Below are 27,918 nucleotides of genomic sequence, written 5' to 3' on the forward strand. Positions count from 1 at the left end.
GGCATGATATTTTTAGGGAGGGAAGATGTGTGGTGCCATCTGCCCTGTGGGCAGTCTGGATAGGAGAGGGGAGGAGGAGGAGGGAAGAGGCAGCTGGGGTGACATCTACCCGTACCCCCCCCCATCCTGCTGGCCCGTGACTAATTTAGGCAAAAGGCAACGTGGAGCTATTTCCATCTGATGGAAATGTGCCCCCACCCTGGGGGCTGCGCTGCCCATAGGCTGAGGGCCGCCTCCCCTGGGGTGGCCTCCGGGCTGCCAGGGTCTATAAAAGTGCCAGGTTTTCTCAATGAAGCTGGGACGCAGCTCACTGAGGGGTGAGACCCAGCGGGGTGCCTGGGAGTAGGCAGGCCCAGTGCAGCCCCTGCCAGCCCTCCACGCAGAGATGAAGTACATCGTGGGCATCGGAGGGTGAGTGGCCCCACGGGGACAAAGGCACAGGGGAGCATCCAGAAGAGGCCACGGAATGAATGGAGGGTTTCCTGGTGCCTGGGGTGGCAGGGCCCACCACCTACAGCTTGAGTCTGGGGAGGGGTCTCTGCTGGACTCCCGCAGCGGGGACAGCGGGCTGGGCGCGGGGGTCCAATTTTAAATTTCCAAATGGAAATCACTTTTCCCCACTATACTCCACGTAAAGCCAAAAATCAGTGGGGACGGAAGACTTTATAGAGCTCAGGCAGATTCTCCTAACAGGCTGGGGCCAGTCCTAGAGGGCAGGGAACACCCTACCCTGAGGCAGACACGTGGGTGGGTAGGGTGGCGACCCCCAGAATCGCATTCTGTGCGCCTGTGGTAGCACCTGCCCAACAGGGGCCTCCCTCCTCCCGGGATTCAATCTCCATTTTATTACCAATAGCCAGGTCTTTTAAGATAATGCTGGGAAATGTCTAACCATTACATTGTTTTGTGCACCTAAAACTAATATTTAAAAAAATGGAAAGAAAAAAAAAGAAAGGTAATGCTGGGGAAGCCTTTCACCTATGCAGGGCAGGCTTGGGAGCACGGATGTCCCACCCAGGCTGTTGCCCTAGACCCTTCCTGTGTTTGGTTTAATGCTCTGCTGGCACCCATTTGAAATTCTTAATAAATTTGAAGGAGGGCTCCAACCTTTCCTTATGTACAGGGCCCTGCAAATTCCATAGCCACGCTGAGCATAAGATGTGCCTTTTAGTGAAAACCCAAATTAATGTCAGGGTCTTCTAACCTGCTCCCCCTCAATGTAGGGGTGTCCCCTTTCCCGTGGGCCCTTTAAATCGGCTGCAGCTTTCCCCTGTTCCACACCCAGCTTTCTGCCCCGGGTTGCTGGAACAGGGACAAGGTCAAAGGGCACTCACTTCCAGAAAGGTCTGACCTGCTGTGTCCTTCCTCTGCTCCAGGAGTCCAGAGTGTTGTTCCCTCTGCCCCAGGCCAACCACCCGTCCTGGTTTTCTTGGCACTGAAGGGTCCCTGACATTTGGGACTTCTGGTGCTAAAAGCAGAGATATCCTCAGCAAACCAGGGCAAGTTGGTCAATTGCTTTTTGCCAGTTGCTTTTCTTTCCCGTTTCCTTTTTTTTTTTTCCGGTCTTTTCTTGGTGACAACCATTTCATAGACTCGAGTGCCTCTTTCAGTTTAAAAACCAACTGCTGGTTTCCCTATTGCAAAATTTTTTCTCCCCCAGTTTGCACTTGTTTTACCATTTTGGCCTTAAAAAAAAAAGCCCTACGACAGCTAAATCATGCTTGGGTCTCACTTTCCTGGTCTGTAAACCTGGGTTTTGCAGACGCAGCTCCTAGGTTTGCGGTGACAGTAAAATGATTCTAAGTCTAGGGTGGCCTGTGCAGCCCGAGAGCCTATGTGAGCCGCTTCTGTCTATTTTCATACTTTCTGCCCCTTGTCTCTGCTTAGAAAGCCTTCTCTGACCCTAGGCCAATAACAATATCCTCTTAGCTCTCTGGTTGATGGTTCTGTGTTTTGTATTTGAGTCTGATTCCAGGGGCCCCTTAGGCCCCTCAGGCCTAGCCAGGCAGCCTCACGCGTGCACTGTCTCCACAGCGTGACCAACGGTGGCAAGACCACACTGACCAATAGCCTGCTCCAGGTGCTGCCCAACTGCTGCGTGATCCACCAGGATGACTTTTTCAAGGTGACCACCCTCGCCTGGGGATGGGGGACCGGCCCAGGCCACCCTGCCCTCTGCTGCCCACAGCCCACACAGGCCAGGCAGCGGCCCCTCCCAGGTCGCCCTGGGCATTCTCATGTACTAAGCACCTGGCACATTCTCACTGGACACCTGTTCCCCATTGGGCTGATGGGGACACCGGTTCCCAGAGTGGGGGTGCCACCAGGCCAGCACCACTGTGGCCTCCTGGGCCCTTTCTCCCTCTGTACCTCCACTTTCCCATCTGCAAACTGGGCTCTGAGTCAGCCCTCCATGCTTTGTAGCGGGTAATGGGTGTGAAGTCCTGTGGCAAGAGTCACAGGGCAGGGGACAGGAGTGTTCCAGTGCCCACTTGAAGCCCCCACAGTGCCTGGCACCTTGGAACCTATAAGCATCAACTGCAGAGGGATGGGGCAGGACCCCAGGCCCCTCACTGTGGGGTCTCCAGCTACCTAGGGGTCCACCAAGGGTCTGTCACTCCAGGGTGGCAGTGAGGTGGGAAGGCGGGCACTGAGCCCAGGGTTCGGGCTCCTCTGTTTCAGCCCCAAGACCAAATCGCAGTCGGGGAGGACGGCTTCAAGCAATGGGATGGTAAGGACGGCCAGCGGCCCCACGCCCCCTGCCCACTCTGCCCCCCTCCCACGGCCTTGCTGATGCCCACTCTCCCCACCCCCAGTGCTGGAGTCCCTGGACATGGAGGCCATGCTGAGCACCGTGAAGGCCTGGGTGAGCAGCCCCCAGAAGTTCGCACATGCCCATGGGGTCAGCGTCCAGCTGGATACCTCAGACACCCACATCCTCCTTCTGGAAGGCTTCCTGCTATACAGCTACAAGTGAGCAGCTGTGGTTTGCATCCCAGACAATCTGGGCCCTCCCAGGGGTCACTGAGTCTCTATTTAGAAGTCAGGGGCAGAGCTGGACTCAGCTCAAGGGTCTGGGGCAAACACTCCTGCTTCTTGGGGAAACTGAGTCCTCCTTCCAGAACCTCATCCTCCCTCAGGCAAAGTAGGAGGCTGGACTGGACCCCTGACCCCACTGTGTGACCCTGGACAAGATATCCTACCCCTCTGGGCCCGTCCAAACTGGGGGCTGCTGTGGGGATGTTTGTGGGCATAGCGGAGACTGACCGACGCTGGTCCCCGCCCTGACCCTTAAACCAGCTGGCCCAGCCCCTCCCACTCCAGCCCTCACAGCCCTGGAACGAGGCTGGAGGCCAGGGCCGTGGGGCTGTGCCCTCTGACTAGTGAAAGCAGGCCCATGGCACTAACCTTGTCCCCCATCCCCGCCAGGCCCCTGGTGGATTTGTACAGCCGACGGTACTTCTTGACTGTTCCCTACGGAGAGTGCAAGTGGAGGAGGAGGTGAGCCTAGAGGCTTTGTCTGGATTACCAGATGGAAAGCGATGATGCCCATGGGACACAGGCCACACAGAAGCCACAGGCTGGCAGCCAGAAGACACTGTTCCAGAAGCCCCAACCTGGGGCCTAGAGGCATGGCCCACCCATGCCCTGCCCTGGGCATCTCCCAGGCCCATGGAGTGAAAATGCCAGAAGCTAGGGAGGGAACCCAGACCCCAGCCTGGAGGCCCTGACTCAGTGAGGTCCCCTTTCTCACTGGTGCTATCCCTGACTGAGTTCAGGTCCCCAAGGCTCTGCTCATGGCACCACCCGTGAGCGACATGGGTATCACTCATTCTTGTCTATCTCTCTCCCCAGTACTCGAAGCTATGAGGTGCCCGACCCACCAGGCCTCTTTGATGGTCACGTGTGGCCCATGTACCAGAAGTATAAGCAAGAGATGGAGGCCAATGGCGTGGAAGTGGGTAAGCCTCTGAGTAGGATGAGGCCTGGCCCAGGGGACTCTGAGCCCAGCCTCTCCACATCGGGACCATTTGGGGAACCCAGAAGTCCCTCCTCGAATCATACTACCATTCCCGCTTGCTTTTGGCCCCAGAGGCTGTTCTATTCCAGTAGCCTGACTCTGTAGGTCCATTTCCTCCTGACCCAGCAGTCTGCCTGTCTCCCTGTGACTTGGCTGGCTGCCTCCTGGTAGCCCAGCCATTTCACCCTTGACCATGGCCTTTCTGATTTCAGTGTACCTGGATGGCATGAAGTCCCGTGAGGAGATCTTCCACCAGGTCCTGGAAGACATTCAGAACTCGCTCCTGAACCGCTCCTAGGCGTGGCTGGGGGAGGAGGGGCCCAGCCCGGCACTGCAGGGACCCACATACGATTTTGGCCACAGTATGACCAGGCTGGTAGTGTGACCATTTCTCTTTGGAAACATCTGTACATGCAAAAGTGGGGGCCCCATTCACAGCTCAGCATCTCGGGGCCCCGGGATCCGCCCCAGGAAGCCTCTGTAACCTCACAGCAGCTTAAGTATTAAACTCAGTCCTGTTTTGTTTTTTTAACCACTGGCGTCCAGCCTGTTGTGTTTGAGGAGCTGAAAGGGACCCTTCTATCCCCTCTCCTTGGATCATTGGTGGCCTCAGGGTTTCACTAAGAGCTCTGGGCAGTTAGTCTCCACCTGTTGGACCCATGCAGACATGACCCCAGGGGCTGCTTGGGGGTCCTTGGGGTCTCAGTTTCTCCAGAGAGGAAATTTCCTGCTAACTTTCAACAGATGGCCCACAGCAGGGGCTGGGAAGTCAGCAGCCTGAGGGCACCCAGCTGTTGGCTGAGCCCTGATCCCAGCATGTCCCTTCTCTGTGGTTGGAGCTGATACCTACTTGGTGGGGTTATTGGGAAGTTTTCATGACCCAGTATGCTTGTAAAGGACACACTTCCTGTCCCAGGAACCACATTTCCCTGTTCCCTCCCCAAAGCATCCATAAAAAGTTTTTTCACACCCAGTTCGAAGAGAGGGAGACTCGGGCTCAGCAATGGCCGGTGGCTTAGCAGAGCTGGCACTAGAACCTGGGTCTCCCTAGACCCTGTTCTCTTTTCCCAAAGGAGTCTGGAAGGTCCGGTGAGACCAGATCCCTGGGAGTTGGGGGCAGGGCAGGTTCCCCTTGCCCTGAGGTAATGCCGCACGGCCAGCTGTGGAGCCGTTGCTCCCCACCCTGCTCAGGCCACAACAGAACGAAAGCCCGTAGTCCAGTCAGGTTTGGACAAAGACAGTGAGCATTCACAAGTCATGGAGAAAAAATAAAAGAAAGAACCAATTGCCATATAACCCAGCAATTCCACTCTTAGGAATATCCCCAACGAACTGAAAACGGGTGTCCACACAAAAACTTGTACAAGAACGTTCACAGCAGCAGGATTCACAACAGCCAAGATGTGGACACAGCCCCAGTGTCTATGGACGGATGATGGACACACACAGCGTGGCCCGTCCACACACGGGAGTGTCACTCGACTGTGAAAAGGAGGGAGGCGCTGCCACTCGCCACAACGTGGATGGACCTTGAACACACAGTGCTCATAAGAGAAACCGGGACACACAGGCCACACAGTGTGTGATTCCATGTATGTGAAATGTCCAGGACAGGCACATCCACAGACAGGAAGTGGGTTAGTGGTTGTCAGGGGCTGGAGGTGGGGGGAGTGATAGCTGATGGGGATGGGGCTTCTTCTTTTGGGGTGATGAGAATGTTCTAGAATTGGATAGAAGTGGTGGTTGCACAACATTGTGAATGCACTAAATGCTACTGAGCTGTTGACTTAAAAATGGTTAATTTTATGTTATGTGAAGTTCACCTCAAGAAAAAGAAAAGGAAGGAGTGGGGAGGGAGGGACGGAAAGAAGGAGGGAGGGAGAGGTCAGGTCTGGGCACTGGCATGATTCTGGGAAGGAGCCTCAGTCACAGGCCAGCATTTGCAGGGGACGCACAGGGCATAGGTGAAGTGAGGGCCCCACAGGCTTTCTTGCCGTATTTGCAGTCATCAGGAAAAGGCAATAGGGCAAGGAGTGTGGGTGTCCAGAGCCCTCACTCACCCCACAGTCCAGACAGCCCCCCTACCCTCTAAGTTTTCTGCAGGGGGGCCTATGGAGTGGGGCTCTGTGCTTGAAGGCCCCCAGCCCTCTGCCACAGAACAGGCTGGGCAATGAGTCCATCCTACAAGCTCTGCTGCACCCAGGTTTGGGGTACCAGTCTGCTGCTCACTTCTTATGCCCCAGCCCAGGAGCCTCCCGATTGGCCGGTCCACTGGGTAGCTGCCCTTTCTGAACACAGCCTCCCTGTGAGCAGAAAGCAACCAGCTGCAGTCACCGTGGCCCTTCTCCACTCCTGTGGCCTCAGGACCCAGCACAGAGCAAGACAGAGGGACGAGCGCTAAGCGGATGGACAGGTGGGTAGACGGGACAGACAGATGGATGGCAGCAGAGCCGGGAGGACCCACACGCTCTGGGCCTGGGGCTCATCCCGGGTATTTATTTCAGTAAGGGCCTCTCGCGCTCTTTCGACCGCCCTGAAGACCCCGTCTGGGCCACTAGTAGGGTGACCACCTTGTCCTGATGCGCAGGGGATGTTCCCAGCTTTAACACTGACAGTCCTGAATCTCTGGAAACCCTCAGAACCAGGCATCCCAGCAAGGTTTAAGCCAGGGTGACGTGCCTGGGAACCCGGGCTGTTCACTGTGCATCCCTCAGAGGTCCCTTCTGAAGCCATTCCTTCTGCCCTCATGAGGCGGTGGGGCGCCGGGTCCGAAGACGCCCCCCCCCCCATGATTGCATTTATTAGCTTTCCTTACAAATCTCACTTATTTTATTGATGTTAACTAAATTCGTTTGAAGAGAAAACTTTATGGCACTGGTGCCGAAAGGAAAACCTCAATTTCCTGATATGCATTGGAATGAAGCACATAGCTACTGAAGTTAGAATGCCTGCCCACTTATCACCTAAAACCGGCCCCAGGGACACCTAGCGCTCAGCACCCCACCTTCCCGAAAACTTCAAGGCCAAAAACAACCTCAGGGAAGGGGTTCTCAAGGGGGTGACCCTGCCACCGGGAACATCTGTGCTCGCCACCACTGGCAACACCACACAATGCATAGGATGGCCCCCCACAGAGAATGACCCGGCCCCAGTGTCCAACTGCAGAGGGGACACCCTGTCCTGAGGACAGAGAATTGGCTTGAACCCCCATCCCCTGGAGGAGCTCCGAGTGGGACTCACTGTGCAGGGAAGGCCCCGGGAAGGGGCTGAGGGCCCAGGACAGGGACAGACACTGACACACCCCCATGTGCCCGCCGTCCTGTGGCTGACACCCTCCTGGGCTAAGTCATCCCGCACCATGAGGAACTTGGCCAGGCCAGGCCTGCCCGAGGCCCCCCCCTTTCTTGGTCCCTGCAGGGCCCTGTTGTGCCAGGGATGCCACCCCATGGCGGAGGGGGTGTGGTGCCTCTGCCTCAGGGTTGCTGGGGGCTGAGGTGGGTGGACGGGACCCTGATGGGCCCCTCACTGGAACCTGGCCCCTCTGCGGTTCCCTCAGTGACAAAGCCAATCTGAAGCCCCAAACCTGCTGGGGAGAACTTACCCCCCCGCCCAGCACACCGCAAACAGACATACAGACAGGTGACCTTTTATGCAAAGGGCCCCACCAGCACTCCCTGGCCCCAGGACTCTCACCCCACCAGCACTCTGTCCTGGTCCCTGCCCCAAACGTCCTTACAGCCATGGGGGGAGAGACACTGAAATCTACAGCACCAATGGAGGTAGACGCCCTGTGGGGGTCAGGCTGTAGCACCCGTCTCCCCGCCTCCTCGTTTTTACTCTATTTCAGGACCAGCCCCCCCACACACACCCCAAGCATTTGCCACTCACATTAAGTAGCACTCAGCCAGCCCTCTTAATCAGCAGTTACTCTGCTGGCACCCCCACCCCCACACATGTCCCAATAGGGCCAGAGCGGTCACCGCTGAAGGCTGCCTGACCTCGGGCTCCCGTCCTCCCGGCCGCCAGGCCCCTGAGGGAATGTCCTTGGGGACACCTAGGGCAGTTGTCCCCAGTGCCTGGGGGAGGACTGGGCTGATGGCCTCAGTCTGCCATATGCCCTCCACTGCCACCCAGAAGCCCTCCCAAATTCACCCAGCACATTCTGGTGGGGATCTAGGGGGGACCCAAGAATGGTCCCATCTCCTCATTGTTCCCTTGAAGCTTCTCTGGCATTCAACAAAGTCACCAAACAACTGAGTTTCAGGGAGGGGAGGAAGCGGCAGGGGTCAGGCAGCTGCCAGAGCAGAGGTGTCTTAGAGTTTAGTCAGTGCAAACAGGACTCATTCCAGATAGGCCTATAAGTACCCCAGAAGAGGACTTTCAAAATCTAAAACCCCAGGGGGCAGAGGATACCAGGGGGTCTGGAGACAGGGGTGGGAGCAGGGTAGTGAGGTAGCCCCAACCTAATTCCCCACCGTTTACTCCCCAGGGAGCCAGCGCTATGGCCACATCACCGCAAAACACACATGCATTCTGGGGTAGCCTGGCCCAGGGCGGGGTGTCCCAGCTCTCTCCCCTCTAAGACAAAGAGAATTGAGGAAGACCCAGCTGCTTCCTGTTCCTCTTCCTCATTCTTCTTCTTCCTCCTCTCTGCCCTCTTCCCCGCTGGGACAGGCCCCCAAACCGCCTGGGACAGTTAAGTGCCACCAAGGCTGTGTTTCAGACGTCCTTTGCGTGGGGTATGTCATTTCACCACTGTTCTGTGTCTCACTTTTCAGGCCACCAAGTGGGGCCGGGCGGAGGGATGGGGGAGATGGTTTTGGTACTTACTTTTCTTTTTCTCTCACAACAGGGGGGCTAAAAGTCTCAGGGGCTGAAGGAGCCGTTGGGAGCTGGTGGGCCTGGCTTTATAGGAGCTGCGGGCCCTCCCTACCCCAGGACCTGGGCAGGCACAGCCTGGTTATTAATAGCGGCCGCAGCTTTTTGCCCAAGTATGGTCTGGAGTGCAGCAGCTGTGGGCTTGGCTGGCACCTGCTCTTGGCCACCAGGCCCAAGGAAGATGGCACAGGGACTGTCTTCTGACCTACAAGAGATGGGAACGCTCTGCTCCACCCAGAGTGTGATGGTGCTTCCCACACCGCAGCCTCCCAAATCTAACAAGACTCATGCTTGGGGGGTGCGCTGTATGTGCTGGACCCCGACACACCCTTTCCTTCCATCCTCTGTGCTACCCTAGGAGGCAGACGGAACCCTCCTCCCTGGGGGAGGGTAAGACTGGGCAGAGAGGGGGTGTGTTTGCCAAGAGCGCAGCCCAATCAGGCTGCGTTCAAACCCAGGACCCTCTGGCTCATCTCGAAGGTGCTATGTGACAACCCAAGCTGTGGTGTAAGGCCTAAAATTAGGGCTCCATCTTACGTGCTGGTAAAAGCAGGAGGCCCCCAGTGGCCTCCACACTGCACCTCCGCTGGCCCCACCCCCTCCTGACCTAGGGACTGACACAGCAGCTGCTGATCCTCGCGTAGCAGGTTTCACTTCAGTGCCACCTGGCCAACCATCCACACACGTGATCGCTGCGATCACTGCGCCCGCCCCTCCCACCATCGTCCCCTACAGCTGGTGTCCGTGTGGAGAGCTTGACCTCCCCGGAACACCTGCTTTGGTGTTCTCTGAGCCTTGTCCAGCTCTAAGACCCTGGTTTGATTAGTTGTACCACCAACATGTATGCAGCGTTGATGATTATAAACCCCTGTGCAGCAACTACTTAATCCTCCTGGTGTCACAGTCAGGGAAAGGAGCAATTACCTCCATTTTGCAGTTGGGACCATGGGGCCAGGAGAGGGCAATGTGCCTGAGGTCACGCTGCAATTTAGAAGCAGGACAAGCAGAAGCCCTGCCTCCCTTGGCCTCCCTCACTCGCCATGCTGTGTGTGAGTTCTCCTTCCATATAAACACAGGTTTTAACCCCCTTTCTTCCAAAGCGCAGCACACATGGCAGCCAAACCCTGAGCTGACCTACGGGCAGGTCTGACCTGACGCCCAACAGCTGGAGGGATGGAATTCATGGCTCCCATAGTTCCTGCCTCCCACCCATCTCAAGAAGCAGGCAGAAGACATTCCCACTTTGCATAAGGCAAAACCAGGCAGCAGAGAGTCCTGACTGCAAATTTGCTGAGTGGTCCATCTCCCCAGAAGAGAAGGACGACAATGGCCCAGCGCTAACACGCAACCCCAATCACACTCTCAGAAAGAAAAGAATGAAGGCACAGCAAATAGACAAGGTGCTAAAAGAGGGGAAACAGAAGTTGAATAGTTCAGTAAGCCGGCAAGTGGTTGCAGTGTGCCTGTATCAGTGTATTAGTCAGCTACTGCTGAACAAATCACCAGAAACTTACTAGCTTAAAACAACACAGGTGTCATCTGATAGTTTACATAGATCAGGAATCTGGGCATGGCTTACCTGGGCCTTCTGCCCAGTCTCTCAAGAGGCTGCAATCCAGGTGTCAGCCAGGACTGGGTTTTATCTGAAGGCTCGACTGGGGAAGGATCCGCCTCTAAGACTGCTCATGTGGTTGGCGGGCTTCATTCCTCGCTAGCTGTACCTTGCCATGTGGGACTCTGCAACATGGGAGCTGGCTTCATCAAAGCCAGCATCAAGGGAAAGGGGGTGCCAGGAAGATGGAAGTCACCATCGATGTAGCCTAATCATGGAAGTGACCTCCATCACCTCTGCTGTTCTGTTGGTTAGAACCCACCATGAGGCCAGGCCACTGTCAAGGGAGTGAACGGTAGGAGGCAGAGGTCCTTGGGAGCACCTCAGAGTCTGCCTGCTGCAGTCACAATGAATTACAGCACACTAGTCCAGCAGGCTCTATGAAAGGGCAGTGCTGTTTGCTAAGTGCTTGCGTGGGCCAGACATTCTGGAGAGGTGCTTTATGACCCCAGGGTGGTTCTCTGTGCCCTCAACTGACAGAATGAGTCAACTAAGTCTGCGCTGAGCTGAGCCACTGAAGATAACCCAGGTCAGGAGGCTGGGGCAGAGATCATCTCCAGAACAATGACGCTTGGCCGTTACCCTGAAAAACACTGAGGAGTTAGCCCTGCAGTGTGGCGGACCCTGCATACTGAAAGGGTAGGTGTGAATCCAAGTGCATTTAAGATTCTACGCAGCCTTAATTTGAAATGCAGGATAGCTAAGTACCCCTCACCCAACCCCATCAAGACAGACATAGTGTCAAACTCCCACTGATGTCTTTCAGCACCTGACATACTCAGAATGCAGTGGGACTTGGTAAACTGGCTGGGTGAACACTGCTCACCAGTCCCGTGGACACTGCCAGGCAGCCTCTGTGTAACCACCCCCCTTGGGATCTGGAGAACCTCTAGCACTGCATAAAAGTTCTTCCTTTTCCATAGGAGGCAGGTAGCACCAGCAGACAATGGCCTTATTGATTTTACAGAAATTACACACCCCTGGGCAGAAATTATACCCACCAGGAGCTGACTGCACTTTGCAACGTAAAATCTGGGAATTTGCTGCACAGAGCCCGGTCTGTAAGCCCTAAGGGTCCTAAAAGCCAGGTGCCATATGCAGGCCAGACCAGGACCTGGCCTGGACAAGGCGGCTGTAAAAGACAGTCATAGACTGACCGCAGAAACCTGAGTAGGTCTGAACATTCGATGAACTGAAATTTACTAGAATTTCAAAAGTGAAAGTTGTTTACCACACTCAATTTTAAAAAAAGTTAAAAAGGAAAAAAACAAGGAGAAACATGCCCGTTGGTGTATGGAAATGAAGCGACATTAGAATGACGGAGAGCTGCCAAAGGCTCAGAACTTCAGCTCCTGGGAAGGACTTGAGTCAGAAGGTCAATCGTTGGAGCCACATTCCAGACCCAGAGGCGGTGCTGAGCAGCAATGACGCCACCACCTTCCTGCTGTGCAGACAGGAGGGCTGGCCTGTGCTGGAGCCCATGCACCGGGGCGCAGAGCACGGCAGGGGAACCCTCAGGAGGTGCCAAGGGACCCCTCTGAGTCCGCTCTGGCTGCTTTTTCATTCCAACGTTGCAAGCTTCCATTTCATTGCAATAAAAATAACCAGAGTCCAGCTGAGCCCCAAGATTGAGGCAGCCCCCGATGTCACACCCCAGGTTTGCCCTCTTTGTCCTGAGGAGCACAGGGGCAGGCAGTGGACGGATGGAAAAAGACAGAGCCTGGCGACCATGGCGCCAAGTGACCCAAGGCTGGCTGCCCCGCCGGGCGCAGGTACAGACAACTGCTGGGTGTTGGAATCCAGGCTTTATTTCCTTTGGGCTCGCACATGCTTGCAGAGGCGTGCATACATGATGGCCTGGAGTTCATGGAGGCGCATACAAGGAGACCCACCACAGACCAGAGACGGGCATGACAGGACCCCACAGCCAGGTCCCAAGGCCCTGCCTGAGCCCCAGGCCAGTGGCCTCAGCAGGAATAGTCCCAGTCCTGCCTGCCTGGTTCCTGCCTCCATTCAGCTAGACTGGAGGGCGGGAGGAGTGTCTGCACAGGTGTCCCTCACTTAACCCAACCTGCAGCAGACAACTCCAGGTTCTGAGTGGCCACCAGCTAGAGACCTGTTTCATGAAGCACCAACCTTAGGGCACAGACCCTCCTCGAGGGCGGCACCTAGTGGCGCATGATGGCACTGCAACCCCCTTCTCAACCGCTCAGGTCCAGGGAAGTGCTCCTGGGAGGAGTTCTAGCCAGATGCTAGCAGAAAACACCAGCAGAAGCAGAGTCAAAGGGCTTCTCCCCACAGGGCAGCACAGAGCCTAGGGGCTGGGGTGGTAAGGAGCCCTGAAGCTCTCCAGGGAGGGGGATGCTGGGCCCACCAGCCTTTTGGGACTACTCCACCGGGTCCCCACCAAGGGGTGCGGAGCAGGGGCAGGTGGGGCAGGGGCAGAGCCAGGGACCGAGACGGGGTGGGGCCCCAACTGGGGCTTTGGCGCATCAGGGACTGTGTCATGGAAAGCCTGCACCTGGCATTATGAGGGGATGGCTCCACAGCCTGCCCCACTGGGGACGGCTGCCAGATGGATGATGGCTCTTTACTTCTGTCCCCAGGACCCTGGCCCAGGGACCTGCCTCACCCAGTGCCCAGGGAATCCCTGGGCCTCAGGGAGGGAACAGAGACAGCTTTTGCAGATGTTTCCTTTACTGTGTCCAGGTAACGTGCTTAGCAACATGCTCCCCCCAATACTACCTCCTTGAGGGCTGGGTCAACTCCTCAGCTCTGACCCTAGTCCGCGGTCCAGGGCCAGGGGTGCCCCAGCAAGGGGCTGGAGTATGGGGAGAGCCGGGGTCAGAGGCCGCCTCCATCCCTGACCATGGAGGGGTCACCTCCTATCTGGAGAAGAGGAGAGGATGGGTTGCCCAGCAGAGGCCCCTCCGATTCCGAATCTTGGGGCACACAAGGGCCCTCACAAACCATCCCCGAGGCTGCGTGCACTTGCATCAGCATAGAGGGCCTAAAGGTGCTGACCAGGCTCTGCTGTGTGACCCAACTGCCCTACAGCCCCCTGACCTGGGACCCAGACTGACCCCACCACCCAGCCAGGCTGAGGCATCTGGTCCACTGTGGCCACTTCTCCTGGAGGTATGACCTCGCAGAGACCACATTCCGGAGGTGATGCTGCCCCACAAACACCCCCACCCTGAGTCCCCAGTGTTGCAGGAGAGGGGCTAAGGCAGAGGGAGGCACGCTGTGCAGAGGAGGCCAGATCAGCCTTGGCTCCCTGGGACACAGCTGGCCGAGCCCCTCCCCTCAGCCTTCCATTCCTGGCCAGCCCAGGGACTCTCCAGGCCCAACACGGGTGACAGAGGGGCCTGGCCCAGGGCTACGGAGGGGACACCTGCCTCCCGTGGCCCTAGCGGAGGCCACACTCCACGCCCTGCAGCTTCTCCTGCTCCATGGCGCGCACCAGATCCTGCACAAAGCGCATCTCGGAGGCCACCTGCTTGGCCAGGGCCTCGTAGCGGTTCTCCAGGCGGCTGAAGCGGCGCTTGAGCCCGCTGGCCCCCAGCAGGGCGCCCTTGGCCTCCTCCTGGGCCTGCCGCTGGAGCGCCTCGGTCTTGTGCAGCTCCTGGCGCAGCCGCCGCAGGTCCTGGCCGATGCTCTCGTTCTCCTCCCTGTACCAGGCCTCCTTCTCCTCGTAGATGGCCGTCAGCGCCTCGATGTCCTCGTGGAAGAGCCGCCGGCTATGCTCCAGGCTGCGCAGGCCCTCCTCAGCTGCCGCCACCTCCTCCAGCACCTTGGAGAAGCGCTCAAAGTTGATGTAGGTGTTGTTGGGGGGCATGCTCGAGTGCGACTTAATGGTGTACTCCTTGAGGCGGGCGGTCTTCAGGCGTCTCCGCTCCGGCTTCCGGCCACTCTCCTCCCGCCGCACATTCCGCCGCCGGATGGCCTGAGGGGGAGGGAGAGTACAGTCTGGAGCAGGGGCCAGGTGGAGGACCACTGAGGGCCACATCTGGCCCTCTGCTTGCTTTCGTAAATCAAGTTTTATTGGCACACAGCTGTGCCCATGTGCATATGGTCCTGGCACGTTTTCTTGCTATGAAGACAGAGCTGAGTATTGATGGCACGCTATGCAGTCACGCCAGGGACCAGAGAGATGGAAAAACTGATGCTCTGGCCCTTTATGGAACAATGCTCTTTCGGGGAAGCTTCTGCAGGAGGGAGCCCTGCTCCCTGCACAGAGTGGCCCAGGACTCCAGGTGAGTGTCTCAGTGAGAAGGCTCCAACGCCATCTCAGAGCACCCCATCCCTCCACGGCCCGGGCCCACCGCTCTGGGGACCCTCCCTGGATTTTGAGGGCTTGTCATGCCCGCCATCCCTCAGTGGGAGCAGTCCCCCGCCTCACCTTGATCCAGGAATGCTCCAGGCTCTGGGCTATGGTCATTCTTCTCCTGGAAGAGCACCCCCAAGCCCTGTTTAGTCACACAAGTACCATCTGCACCATCCTCCCCACACCAAGCAGACAGCAGGGCAGGAGTTTTCCAGGCTCTCCCTGCTGCAGCCCTGCTCTCAGCACTCCGCCAAGGTCTGATGCTGACACCTGCCTCTGGAGGCCCCCAACCCCTAAAGTCACCCTCCAGCCCGGCAGCAAGTCCCTGAAATGACCTGAAGCTGCACAGTCCTGAGCTCCCACTCTGCTGGGCCAGCCACAAGGAGCCCATCGAGGGGCCCTTTGGGTTGCAGGCTCTGGGGCCTCCATGTGCCCTGAGGAGTTTCGTTAACAGATCACGACCTAATGCTGTGGTCAAACAACTCAGGCACCCACAGGAGGGACCAGGCGGGTGACAAGAATGGGCAGCACATATGCCAGGGGAGGGCTGCGGCCAAAAGGAGCACTTTCTCGTGAATGAGGGCTCTATGCTGCCAGAAGTTTTAGATATTTTTCTAGAAAAAGAAAAGACTCTGGAATTTTATGTGAAACCTTGATTTTTAAATTTGGCAATGAATTAAAAAGCTTCTTTTTTTTTTAAGGAGGCGCAGCTCACAGTGGCCCATGCGGGGATTGAACCGGCGGCCTTGGTGTTATCAGCACCACGCTCCAAACGAGCTAACCAGCCGCCCCTAAAAAGCTTCTTAAGACACAGTGTGGGCCACCCTACACCATGCATTACTATCCCCAGCCCAAGCGGAAGCCAGTTATGAGGAGGTGGTGGCTTGGAGGGGTGTCCTTGGCCACACCGGCCACAGGCGCTGAGCCTCCCCTGCCCCAATCCTCTGCCCGGCCTGTGCTCACTTGGGGTCCTTGACGAGCAGCCGGCGGATGAAGTCCTTGGCCAGCTCGCTGGTGTTGCTGAAATACTCCTCGTCGAAGTCGTAGTTCACGGCTGAGATGTTGGTCAGGGTCTCCTGCTTGGTCTCACCCAGGAACGGGGACGCGCCGCTCAAGCTAGAAGATGGACATGAGGCTCAGTGGCCCCTGCACTGGCTTCGTGACCAAGCCGCTGTCTGAGCTGCCACCAATCTGCGCGGTGTCCACGAAGGGGCCAGATGTGGAGGGAGAGGGACACTGGGCCCCGACCATCCCATGCACACATTCCTCCGGTACGTTCCCCCAGCCAGCCCCTGGCCACCAACCAGAAGGCAGTAAGAAGTCATTGCCCAGCCAGACGAGGCACGAAAACCCATGGGTAAAGGTCCCTGTGGAAACTCAAAGTACCTACACAGACACACAGTGTCAAAGCATCTGCCCCAGAATGTTTAGTGATTCCAGAGGAATCCTGGCTGATGCCACCCAGCATGCAGAGTGTGCCTCACTGGTGGTGACACACTGGTATTGCCTGCCTTCCTGATACGCTGCATTGAGGGGGCTCCGGGCACCTGATACTGTGACTCATGGTAAGAAATACATATGTGGTCTTTATCCCTGTCCTTGGGCACACGGCTCCCAAAACCCTGGGAATTTCCTAAAACTTAAGAGCTACGAAGGTGGGAGCATCTTTTGTTGTAATATTCAATCCTTGTCCTTAGTTCCTGAAATGGCTTGAGAATAAAGATGAAAAAAGTGTTTGTTATTCATAACAAGCCCCTTCCAACCTCTCAGTTTACACTAATGAGGTGACTTTTGGAAAGCCTGGGGAACCAGCAGTGGGACGGGAAGGTTGGAACCTTCACCCTCACCCTAGCTCCACATCTTTCTCTCCTGCACAAATTCATTCACTCACTCATTCATTCATCTATCCACCCACCCAGAGTTTGCTGGCACTTCGACAGGTCAGAGAGCTAGGCAGCCCACGCTTGAGGTCACTGTCCCCACACAAAAGTCCCCTGACCCTCCTCAGCCACGGCAGGGCCCCAAGAGGGGCAGAAGGATGCCAGCCAGGTACTCACAGGATGTAGGTGATGACGCCGATGCTCCTGGAAGAGAACACAAGAAAAACACAGCTCAGCTGTAGGGTCGCAAAACCTTGACTCCAGTTTCTACAGGGCCCCCAAGGGTAAGCCACAAGCCCAAGGCTCTCGGGCCAGGGGCCAGGAGGGCAGGTCTATCAGCTCCCAGGGCTTCAGGGGTCACGCCTGCCTGCCTCCTCCCCTCCTCCTGCCCTGGGGTCTAATGATTGGGCCACACTTTCCTATCAAAGCTCAAAGGGACTAGAGGTGGGGGTGGGGCAGACAGCACAATGGCCCCCACAGACCCCGTGGATATGGCACCATCTAGAGACCTGCTGAGGCCTAAAGGCAGGGCTGGCACTGCTTCTATAGAGGGTCAGACACCGAGTATTTCAGGCTTTGTGGGCCAATTAACAGTCTGTCACATAATTGTCTGCTTTGTTTTTAACACCTTTCTGAAAAACAAGAACAATGTTCCCAGTCCCTGAGCCTGCTCTGGCCCCAGGGCTGCAGTTTGCCGACCCTCATCCTAAGGCAAAGGTCTGTGCTGCCCACGCCCCCAGCACTGAGAGCACAGGATGGGCTCTGCCCCAGCCTGCAGCAGCTGGGGACAAGCAGGGGTCATTCCCCGAGGAGCGGTCCCATGTGTGCGCGCTGGGTTCAGCCCAGGGCAGCCCTGGGCCCCCAAAGCTCCCACTGACTCACCACATGTCCGCCTCCAGACCCAGGGGTTCGTAGTTGACGATCTCGGGAGCTTTGGGATAGGGAGACAGAAAGTGCAGGGTCAGGAGCTGGTTGCATCTAAGGCTGTAATGGGGACTTGGTCAAGGGCAACACAGCACCCCTGCAGGTGGCTGGTTGCTCAGGGGGGCACACATACGTGTGCACACACAGGCAGAGCCAGCTGTAGGGCAGAAAGGCTGGGATGGTGATGGCACCGGCCCGAGGCCGTAAGCTTCCCCATGCCTGATGCCAGGGCACCTGAGGGCAAAGGGCCAGGCATCCAAAGCACCCAAGGGCCGGGCCTACAGCTCCTTACACACCGGAAGTCTTCAAGTGCCCCCTCCCCGAGTCCCAGCCCGATGCACCAGGCGGGCCTCACCCACAAACTCCGGGGTGCCAAAGATGTTCTTGAACTCGTTCCCAGCTTCAATCTTGTGGGCGATGCCAAAGTCAATGAGCTTGATCCGCGGGTTGGGCACGTTCTTGTCCAGGAGCATGATGTTTTCCGGCTGGAGTGGGGGAGCGGGATGGTGGGGGGGGACCTGCTGCTTCTGCCGGCCTGGCGTCTCCGGGAACAGCACCTGGAATTTTCCTGGGCACCCCCACTCCCAGCCCACGGGGTATGGGCAGGCTGATGTCACCTCATGGATCCAGGGCTGCGCTGGCCTGTCTCCTTGACCCCTGGAGCACTGACAGACCCAGGGGTGTGCAGACCCGCTCTCGGGCTCCCACCCTCACCTGCCAGCCATGCTTGGCGGGTCCTGTTCCGTCCCGAGTTCCCAGCAGGGCTCACCTTGAGATCGAAGTGGGCGATGCGCTTGGAGTGCAGGTAGTGGACGCCATCCAGGATCTGCTTGAGGAACTGCGTGGCCTCGTCCTCCGTCAGCGACTCCTTCTCGGCCAGGAAGTCAAAGAGCTCCCCACCCGAGACCAGCTCCAGGATGAGCACCACGTCGGTCTTGTTCTCAAAGATGTCGTGCAGCGTGATGATGTTGGGGTGCCGGATCTCCCGCAGGATGTTCACCTCCCGCTCGATTTCCTCCCGGCTCACCCCCCGCCGGCTGGACGACAGGCGGCGCTTCTTGATGAACTTGGCTGCGTACTCCTTCCCAGTGCCCTTCTGCCGGCACTTCCGCACAATTGCAAACTGGCCACTGTGGGAGCGGAGGGGGAGAAGAGGGGAGGTGAGCGGGACACTGAGAGGGCCCAGGCTGCCACTACCTGCTCAGGCAGCACTGTCCCAGCCCCCGATGCCATGCGGATACACTGTCCCCACCACCTCCGAGATGCACCCGGTGGGTATGCTATGTGAGTGCAGGACAGCATGGCACACAACGGCTACCTGGCATTTTCGCAACAGAGAGAACAAGAACAGCTCAAAGTTTATCAGGAGGGAACTAGAATCCATGGTGGTAGTAAGTCCAGTGGAATCCTACACCATCATGTGAAAGAATGGAGGTGATTCTCTGAGTGCTGACAAGATATCCACAAGGACCTCACAGTGAAAAAAGCTGCAGAATGACACACAAAATGAGTTCTTTTGTTTAAAAAAGGCATACACTGTACTCACATGCACAGATATATTTATTGACGCATGTATACGTAGGAAGAAAGGTATGAAGGACACATGCCAACCTGTTAACAATAGCTATCTCTGAGGAGTGGCACTGAGGAAATGGGGGCAGCAAGTAGAGGTTCTTATTCTCTATTTGAAACAATTTTATACTGATTCAACTTTCTGCAGTGTATTTCATCATTTTCTAAAGAGCTAAGAAAAAAGAAAGGAAGCCACTGACTTCAAAAGAGCTTCTTATTTAATAGCAGAGTGAGAGAAAGGCGCCTATTTTTAAAACGAGAGGCGAGTGAGGACGTGGAGAAATCAGAAGCTGCACACATAGCTGGTGGGAATGCAAAATGGGGGAGCCACTGTGGAAAACAATCTGGTGGTTCCTTAAATGGTAAATACAGAATTACGACAAAATCCAGCAATTCCACTCCTAGATATATATCCAAGAGAAATGAAGATGTGTCCACACGGAAACCTGTACAAATGTTCACAGCAGCATGATTCCCAACAGCCGAAAGGTAGAAACAACCCAAGTGTCCATCCATCAACACATGAACAGACACACAAGATGTGGGCCATCCACATAGGGGAACATAATGTGACCATAAGGAGTGATACTGACACTCGCCACAACGTTAAACACATGGTGCTCATGAGAGAAGCCAGACACACGAGGCCACACAGTGTGTGATTCCATGTATGTGAAATGTCCAGAATAACCACATCCACAGACAGGAAGTGGGTTCATGGTTGTCAGGGGCCGGGGGGGAGAAGGGGGAATAAGGGTGACTGCTAATGGGGATGGGGTTTCTTTTGGGGTGCTGAGAATGCTCTGGAAATAGATGGTGGTGATGGCTGCAGACTGCTGTGGATACACTAAAGATCATGAAATTGTACACTTTAAGCGAGTGAACTGTATGTGAATTATATCTCAAGACAGTTGTTATTTAAAAGACAGAGAAATTCTACATACTGCACTCCAGGGAGCTGTCCAATGTCCAAAGTCTTCTGCTGTCTAGGAACTGTTATACTAATTTGCTTTGACTCAGAAGTTGACTGAAAAGGCCAGAAAAGGCCAGACGGTAAATATTTTAAGCTGTATAGGCCATGTGGTCTGTCACAATACTTGTGTGTTCTTGCAACCCTTTAAAAAAGTAAGAAACCATTCCAGGCTCGTGGACAGTCCACACTACACTGGGCTACTTCAAGAGATTATATGGATGTTGATAAGCGCAGCAGCTTGCCAGCGCGCCAGCTGCAGGTGGAAAGACAAAGTCCAAGACCGAAGGCACAAATGCCAGACAGGAAACTTCAATAAGGCCCTGCCAAGGGTCAAGAACACACAGCCATCTTGGTGACATGGCGGAAGAGTGCGTAGAGAAAGTGACTGCGGAGACAGGTCTTGGGGACAAGAGGGCTCTCTGCAGTCTATGGTGGCATAGGGATGGCAGGCCAGGCAGAACGAGGGACAGACAGACGAGTGAGGGTGTCTCTGCCAAGCCAGTGGGGCTTTTAGAAAAGCTGGGGGGGGGGGGGTGATAGAGCAGCCGGATGGATGGCTCAGTTGGTTAGAGCGCGAGCTCTCAACAAGGCTGCCGATTCAATTCCCGCAGGGGATGGTGGGCTGTGCCGCCTGCAACTAGATTGTAAAACGGTGACTGGACTTGCAGCTGATGGGTCCTGGAAAAACACACTGGTCCTCAGTATTCCCCGCTAAAAATTAAAAAAAAAAAAAAAAAAAAAGACAAGCTGGGGAAACCCACGTGGGTTTGCCCGAGTAGGTGGACCTACCTGTAGTACCCAGGACCACCTGCAGCTGACACGCTGGCAAGCTGCTGCCCTCATCAACATCAGGAAACGGAAGCACCCACAGCAGGCCATCACAGACATGCTCTGCACATACTCGGGTGGTCAGATGGTGGGTGAAAGTCCAGGTGGGCAGGTGGGGGCTGCAAAATTATTACTAATCATGGTAATCTAAATAATGGCCCCTCCAAAGACATCCACGTCTGAATCCCCAGAACCTGTGAATGTGTCCCTTCATATGGCAAAAGGGACTCTGCAGGTGGAGTTAAGTCGAGGCCCCTAAGATGGGGATGACCTTGGATTACAGGGGGCACCGTGTCATCACAGGGTCCTCATAAGAGGGAGGCAGGAGGCTCAGAGTCAGAGATGGAAGAGGCTGCGCTGCTGGCTGTGACGATGGAGGAGGGGCCACGAGCCCGGATGTGGCGCCTCTAGAAGCTGGAAAAGGCTGGAAAACCTTCTTTCCCAGGGCCCACTGAAGGACCAGCCCTGCAGATCCATTTCTACTCCCGATTCCCAGACCTTTAAGATAATTAACATGTGTTCTTATAAGCCACTCAATTATGGTAATTTGTTACAGCAGCAACAGGAAATTCAATCTAAAAGCTAAGGGCACAGGTCAGACAAAACAGGCAAAGCATCCCTGATTAGGTCCCTGAATCCAGCACAACAGTCCCCCGGGTACATGATGCTCCTGCCCCCCACCTGAAATGCCTCTCCCCCGCCCCTCTGCCCACATCCAAGCTAATTGTTCCAGGCCTACCTCCCATCCCATGACGACTCCCTGATGGAATGACAGCGAATGCCAAACATGCCAGAACACTGTGCTAAGTACTGAACATGTGGCCTCATTTTCATATACCAGGATTTTTCTCCTTTAGTTTTATTCCAAGCTGAACTAACTAATAAGGATAACTAACACAGAGGGAATAGGTAAAAACATGTTATGGGCTGACTGGTGACCCCCCAAAATCCATGTGTTGAAGCCCTAATACCCAGGACCTCAGAATATGACTTTTTGGAGATGGGTCCTTTAAAGAGGTAGTAAGTTAAAATGAGGTCATTGGGGTGGGTCCTAATCCAATATGGCTGGTGTCCTTATTAAGAAGAGATTAGGACACAGATACACAAAGGGACGACCATGTGAGGACACAGGGAGGAGACAGCATCTGCCAGACAGGATGACAGGCCTCAGAGGGAAACAACCCTGTGAGATGATAAATCTGTTGTTTCAGTTGCACAGTCTGTGGCACTTTGCAATGGCAGCCTGAGTGGACTAATAACAGATGCACATACAATTCCATGATGTGAAAGGTAGAGTAGAAGTCCACAGACTCATCAACCCATATATTAGCTTATTTCCCAAGATTGTCGATGTGAACTTGAATTGGGAAGAACCCCCGCCCCCGCCCCCGCCCCACCCCCACACACATACACACAAGAAACTCGCTCACAGTTCATTCAGCCCTGACTCGTAGGACAGGAAAACGTAGGCCTGCTTTACTTGAGGTCCCTGTCACCACAGTGATTCCTCACAGCTAATTCCCCAAAGACAGTCAATAACTAGACTCGGGAAAGACAGTTCTGCTTGAAACTAAATTCCAGTTCAATCTTGCCTGTGAAATGCAGAGCTTATCCTGGTGGCCAACTTCACAGGCGCAGTGAACTGAAATAAAATAGTGTTTGGGGCATAAGGACACACTAACTTCCCAACACGCAGGGCTTATCTTTGTCTGGACATCTAACGGGCCCGTTACCAGGATATGGGGGCAGAGCAGGCTGGCAGGCAGGTGGAAGCCAAATGCCTACCTCTGGTTCCAGCACGCCTGGGCTTTGGAGCCAGCAGGGTTTGGTCCCAAGATCTGAATCCTGCTTGGCCACTGACAGGCTGCGTGGCCTTGGGTAAGCCGCCGCCCTTCACTCAGCCTCAATTTCTTTATCTAAAATGAGGATAATGGCACCTGCCTTGTAGGTCCTTCGGTAGATGAATGGAAGTAACATAAAGACAGCCTAGAAGTCAGATGTCCAAACGACATCTACAATTTACACAAATTGCAACACAGTGTGCACAGTGTTCTAGGCCATTGATCCTTCACTTCATGTATCTCTGAGAATGTTTCCAACCATTACACAGAGCAGTGCTGTCCAAGGTAGCAGCCACTGGCCACAAGGCACTGTCAAGCCCGTCCAAATTGAGATGTTCTGTGCGCCAACAATACACACCGCATTTCAAAGGCTTCATATCAAAAAGAGGTGCTAGGGGCAGCCGGATGGCTCAGTTGGTTGAGTGCGAGCTCTGAACAACAAGGTTGCCGGTTCAATTCCCGCATGGGATGGTGGGCTGCGCCCCCTGCAACTAAGATTGAAAATAGCAACTGGACTTGGAGCTGAGCTGCGCCCTCCACAACTAGATTGAAGGACAATGACTTAGAGCTAATGGGCCCTGGAGAAACACACTATTCCCCAAAATCTCTCAATTAAAAAAAATAATAATTGTACTAAAAAAAAAATAACATCAAAAAAAAAAGAGGCGATAGGGGTGGCCAGTTAGCTCAGTTGGTTAGAGCGCAGTGCTCTTAACAAGGCTGCCGGTTCAATTCCCACATGGGATGGTGGGCTGCGCCCCCTGCAACTAAGATTGAAAATAGCAACTGGACTTGGAGCTGAGCTGCGCCCTCCACAACTAGATTGAAGGACAATGACTTAGAGCTAATGGGCCCTGGAGAAACACACTATTCCCCAAAATCTCTCAATTAAAAAAAATAATAATTGTACTAAAAAAAAAATAACATCAAAAAAAAAAGAGGCGATAGGGGTGGCCAGTTAGCTCAGTTGGTTAGAGCGCAGTGCTCTTAACAAGGCTGCCGGTTCAATTCCCACATGGGATGGTGGGCTGCGCCCCCTGCAACTAGATTGAGACTGGCGACTGGGCTTGGAGCTGAGCTGCGCCCTCCACAACTAGATTGAGGACAACTTGAGCAGAGCTGCCACTGAGTTGCCGAGGGGCAGCCGGATGGCTCAGTTGGTTAGTATGTACTCTTAACAAGGTTGCCGGTTCAATCCCCACATGGCCCACTGTGTACTACGCCCTCCACAACTAGATTGCAACAACTACTTGACTTGGAGCTGATGGGTCCTGAAAAAACACACTTAAAATTTAAAAAAAAAAAAAAAAAAGGCTAAAAAGAAAAAAATCTTCAAAGTGCATAAAATTAGGCAGTTCTTGCCACCTTTTTTTTTTTTTTTTAAGCAGGTCTTGATCCATCTGCAGTAACGGCCCCTGTACATTTCTAATATTCACCATTACTTTTGTTTTCTCTATTCTTTTTTTTTTTTAAAAGATTTTATTGGGGAAGGGGAACAGGACTTTATTGCGGAACAGTGTGTATTTCCAGGACTTTTTATTGGGGAACGAACAGTAGTGTGTTTTTCCCAGGACTCATCAGCTCCATCCAAGTCAAGTTGTTGTCCTTTCAATCTTAATTGTGGAAGACGCAGCTCAGCTCCAGGTCCAGTTGCCATTGTTAGTTGCAGAGGGCGCAGCCCACCATCCCTTGCGGGAGTCGAACCAGCAGCCTTGTGGTTGAGAGCCCATGCTCCAACCAACTGAGCCATCCGGGAGCTCAGCGGCAGTTCATTGACTTCATTCTAGTTGCAAAGGGCGCAGCGCGCTGGCCCATGTGGGTATCAAACCAGCAGTCCTGTTGCCCAAAGCTTGCGCTCTAACCAACTGAGCCACCCGTCCGCCCCCTTGCCACCCACTCTCGTATTCTCTCTTTCGCTAGCCAAATTGTCCTTGAATCTCGCTTTTCCACATTTTTGGAGGGTTATTTGAAATTTTTTGTTATATTTTTAAAATGTTTTTTGGAAGAGCTGATAATTTTATTTCAAAAAAACAAAGGTGTAAAAATATGCCTCCTTTTTAAGAAGAACCCCTCCCTCCAGGACATTTAATGCAGCATCACAGTGCACAGGCTCAGGCTTGAAGGGAGCGTTTCGGTACAGACGTGCTTTCTTTCCAGTGGCTGTAAAAAGTTTGTATTTATTATGTATAAAATGTTAATAAAAAAACGGAATAAAAAAAGGTGGTAACATATTTCACTAATAATTGTTATACTGATTACATGATGATTACAAAACGATAAGGGGGCGGCTGGTTAGCTCAGTTAGTGGGCCACTGTGAGCTGCGCCCTCCACAACTAGACTGAAAGAAACTCCTACTTGACTTGGAGCTGATGGGTCCTAGAAAAACACACTTAAATAAAAGTTTATAAAAAAGCAAAATGATAATAGTTTGATCAGGTTAAATAAAATATATCATTAAAATTATTAAAACTGACACAGCTTTTAAATTTTCAATTAAATTTCAATCAATTTCTTCTGTGGCTCACATTACACAAGGATCCTGGCTCTTTTAATGGCTGCATAATGTTCCATCTATGGATGCGGGGGTGCTGTGATGGCTGCTGAAGATGCTTCCCGTCTTTTGCTCATATAAAATCTTTATAGCAACTATCCCTGTTCCTAGGTCATTGGGTCCATGTATGTATATATTCACACTGAATTAATTCCTAGCAGTGGAATCTGTGAGTTAAAGGGAATACACATATGACATTTTGCTGAATTTTGCCAAACTATTCTCAGCAGGCTATCCTAATACATTTTCAACAATAAAGTATGAGATTTGGGGTGAGGGGTGCTGCATTCACTACCACTCTAAAGGGGAAATTCCTAAAGGAGAGACTTCAGAATCCCAAATGAGCCTGAAACACTCTCTCAGCAAAGGCCTGAAGCAGGGCTCAGTTATTTACATTCCCTTCTGGTGACATCATGGGACCAGCCAGCAGCAAACTCACCAAATAAGGTTTGAGGCTCCACCAAAAACAAAAAAGGATAGTGCCTGGCTGATCTGGGGTGGCGGGGGGTCAGCTCCCAGGGGAGGCTATAAGGCCCGGCCAGGCAGGAAATCAGCTGCCTGGCTGGCACAGAAAGCCTCCCCTGTCTCCCACAAGAATGCTACACAACTGGCAGGGTTGTGGGTCCAGACCAGAGGCCTTCCCTGGAAAGGTCAAGAGCTGGGAAGACTCAAGTACCACCCCTAAGAGAGGATTAAGAGAGGGACAGACCTTTATCTACAAAAGCTGCTAACACCTACTGCTCTCACGCCATACGCCAGGCACTGTGTCATACCATATGTGCTCAATTACGTTTCTCCCCAAAGGAAAATGCAGAGAGGATGTCAGAGTAAGAACTCTCAGCCAGGGTGTCTGGTTCCAAAGCCCAAACTTGTTTCACCGGCACATGACCCTGACTCATTCCTTTTAGGAGAGTAGGATAAAGGACAGGAGAGGAAAAACTATCCAGAAAACCCCTCAGTGCCTCTCCCACCCTGGAGCCTCGTCAAAGGGGTCACTCACCTGCCCAGCTCCTCCCCCATCTCATAGTGGTCTTCCACATCTTCCTGCCTGAATGTGGACATGGTGGTCGGTCTGCCTTCCAGCACCTTCTGTTCCAGTGAAAGCCCAGTCACCGCAGCCTGGGGACAGGACCTCGGGAAGTCCCCTAGCCGTGATTCTGGAGGAGACAGGGAAATAGGGAAGGAGTGAGATGTCAGCCATTACTCATAGTAAACGAAGCAACCTGCTCACCAAAAATAGGTTTCACATCACTCCACGCTGAAGTTCCACGCTCCCTGGGAAGGACACTTGCATTTGGCAGCCCAGGTACTTTCGTGTGTCATCTCACTTAAGACACTAAACCGGCCAAAAGGCCGCCATTAGCCCCACAGTGCCACCGTGCCCCCATAACTCCCACCAGGCACATACCTCTGGTTCCTCACACACTGCCCCAGCCTTTCTCTGCTTCTTCCCTCCTAGGCTTCTCCCACCTACTCATCCAGAGCCCCCACACATTCCTGCAAGTTCCCCCACTCTGCACACTCCCAAGCCCCAGAACTCCCTCACTCCCTGCCCAACTTCCCGGTTCTAGTCCCAACACTCCCATCTCCCTGCCCATCAGCAATCTCAAGTCCTCTTCATCCTCACCCATGCAATCCACATACTCCCCCTCCTCAGTCGTCTCTTAAGGCCCTCCTCAGCGGTATGCTCCCCCCAATACTGAATTCTCCAGGAACTGGACAATAGCTTCCAAGCTCCTGCAAGCTCCCTACCCATTCTGGCCTACCCTTGAACTCCACCATCCTATCAAGACTCCTCTTCCCTCTCCTCAAAGGCATCCCTCCAGGTAAAGGCCCCCACCTCCGTCTCCTTCACTCCAAATGCCCCCCGCAAAGAGCCACATCTGAGAGTCTCCTCCATTGTCCTTCGCCCCCAACCTTCCCTCAAACTCCATGGCAGACCCGGAAATCCCCCTTCATAAACCCTTCCAAGGGTCCCCAACCAGTAACGTCTCTGCTCACGCGCCCCCGAGGCCGCCACGCCACTCACAGGCTCCGGGCCTGACCCTTCTCCGGCTCGGTCATCCCAGGAGTCCACAAACGTGCCGCAGGTCCCCCAAGGGTTCACACACAGACACACACACACACACAGAGACAGACACACACACTCAACAGCCTCGAATAAAGCCCACTTCTCACCCTCCACAGCCCCGCTGCCGCAGCCCACCCCGCCGCGCTGGCCGCCTCTACGCGCTGACCTGCAGCTACGTCACCGCATTGGCCCGTGCTTTCCTCTGGGAGGCGGAGTCCCATTGGTCAGCGCCCCTGTCGATCGTGACGCCCCGCCCCATGCTTCCTGCTAGGCCCAGGTTCGGTCCTCCGCACCCGGATGCCGCATCGCCATTGGTCGACAGGCTGTCCTTTATGCAGCTGATTGGCTATAATGGAAGCCAGTCAAGCTTACGGAAGTCAGAAGATCGACTTTCGGCCCCTGGGTCGCCCCGCCCTCTCTTCTCTGACCTGGGTCCTGA

The 27,918-nt window shown here is 54.5% G+C and overlaps 2 protein-coding genes across 3 annotated transcripts; one reads left to right on the forward strand and one right to left on the reverse strand.

Annotated features, from left to right (window-relative positions):
* Positions 1–141: 141 nt before the first annotated feature.
* On the forward strand, positions 142–4,553 carry NMRK2 (nicotinamide riboside kinase 2). The gene is made up of 7 exons (XM_019744220.2): positions 142–411; positions 2,035–2,125; positions 2,683–2,731; positions 2,817–2,973; positions 3,430–3,501; positions 3,856–3,962; positions 4,234–4,553. Exons 1-7 carry the CDS (start codon positions 386–388, stop codon positions 4,317–4,319), a joined length of 588 nt encoding a protein of 195 aa, XP_019599779.1. The 5' UTR covers positions 142–385; the 3' UTR covers positions 4,320–4,553.
* Positions 4,554–12,297: 7,744 nt separating this feature from the next.
* Positions 12,298–27,654, reverse strand: DAPK3 (death associated protein kinase 3). 2 transcript variants are annotated; one of them, XM_019744241.2, is made up of 9 exons: positions 27,587–27,654; positions 26,409–26,565; positions 18,412–18,772; positions 17,998–18,127; positions 17,601–17,649; positions 16,896–16,922; positions 15,802–15,954; positions 14,914–14,959; positions 12,298–14,457 (listed from the first exon to the last, which is right to left on the reverse strand). In XM_019744241.2, exons 2-9 carry the CDS (start codon positions 26,468–26,470, stop codon positions 13,921–13,923), a joined length of 1,365 nt encoding a protein of 454 aa, XP_019599800.1. In that variant the 5' UTR covers positions 26,471–26,565; positions 27,587–27,654; the 3' UTR covers positions 12,298–13,920. The 2 variants fall into 2 exon arrangements, with proteins under 2 accessions (XP_019599800.1, XP_019599801.1); XM_019744242.2 differs by lacking the exon at positions 27,587–27,654 and adding an exon at positions 27,438–27,580.
* Positions 27,655–27,918: the final 264 nt, after the last annotated feature.

This window comes from Rhinolophus sinicus, linkage group LG07 (assembly GCF_036562045.2).
Source record: "Rhinolophus sinicus isolate RSC01 linkage group LG07, ASM3656204v1, whole genome shotgun sequence".
NCBI lineage: Eukaryota > Metazoa > Chordata > Mammalia > Chiroptera > Rhinolophidae > Rhinolophus > Rhinolophus sinicus.

Excerpts from the sequence above, each read along its gene's own strand:
- NMRK2 (XM_019744220.2), top strand. The coding sequence starts at position 386 with ATGAAGTACATCGTGGGCATCGGAGG. Across the intron at positions 2,126-2,682 it reads ACCAGGATGACTTTTTCAAG|CCCCAAGACCAAATCGCAGT; the intron begins GTGACCACCCTC and ends CCTCTGTTTCAG. Across the intron at positions 2,974-3,429 it reads TTCCTGCTATACAGCTACAA|GCCCCTGGTGGATTTGTACA; the intron begins GTGAGCAGCTGT and ends CATCCCCGCCAG.
- DAPK3 (XM_019744241.2), bottom strand. The coding sequence starts at position 26,470 with ATGTCCACATTCAGGCAGGAAGATGTGGAAGACCACTATGAGATGGGG. Across the intron at positions 17,650-17,997 it reads TGGCACCCCGGAGTTTGTGG|CTCCCGAGATCGTCAACTAC; the intron begins GTGAGGCCCGCC and ends CCTATCCCAAAG. Across the intron at positions 14,458-14,913 it reads TGGAGCATTCCTGGATCAAG|GCCATCCGGCGGCGGAATGT; the intron begins GTGAGGCGGGGG and ends CCTCCCCCTCAG.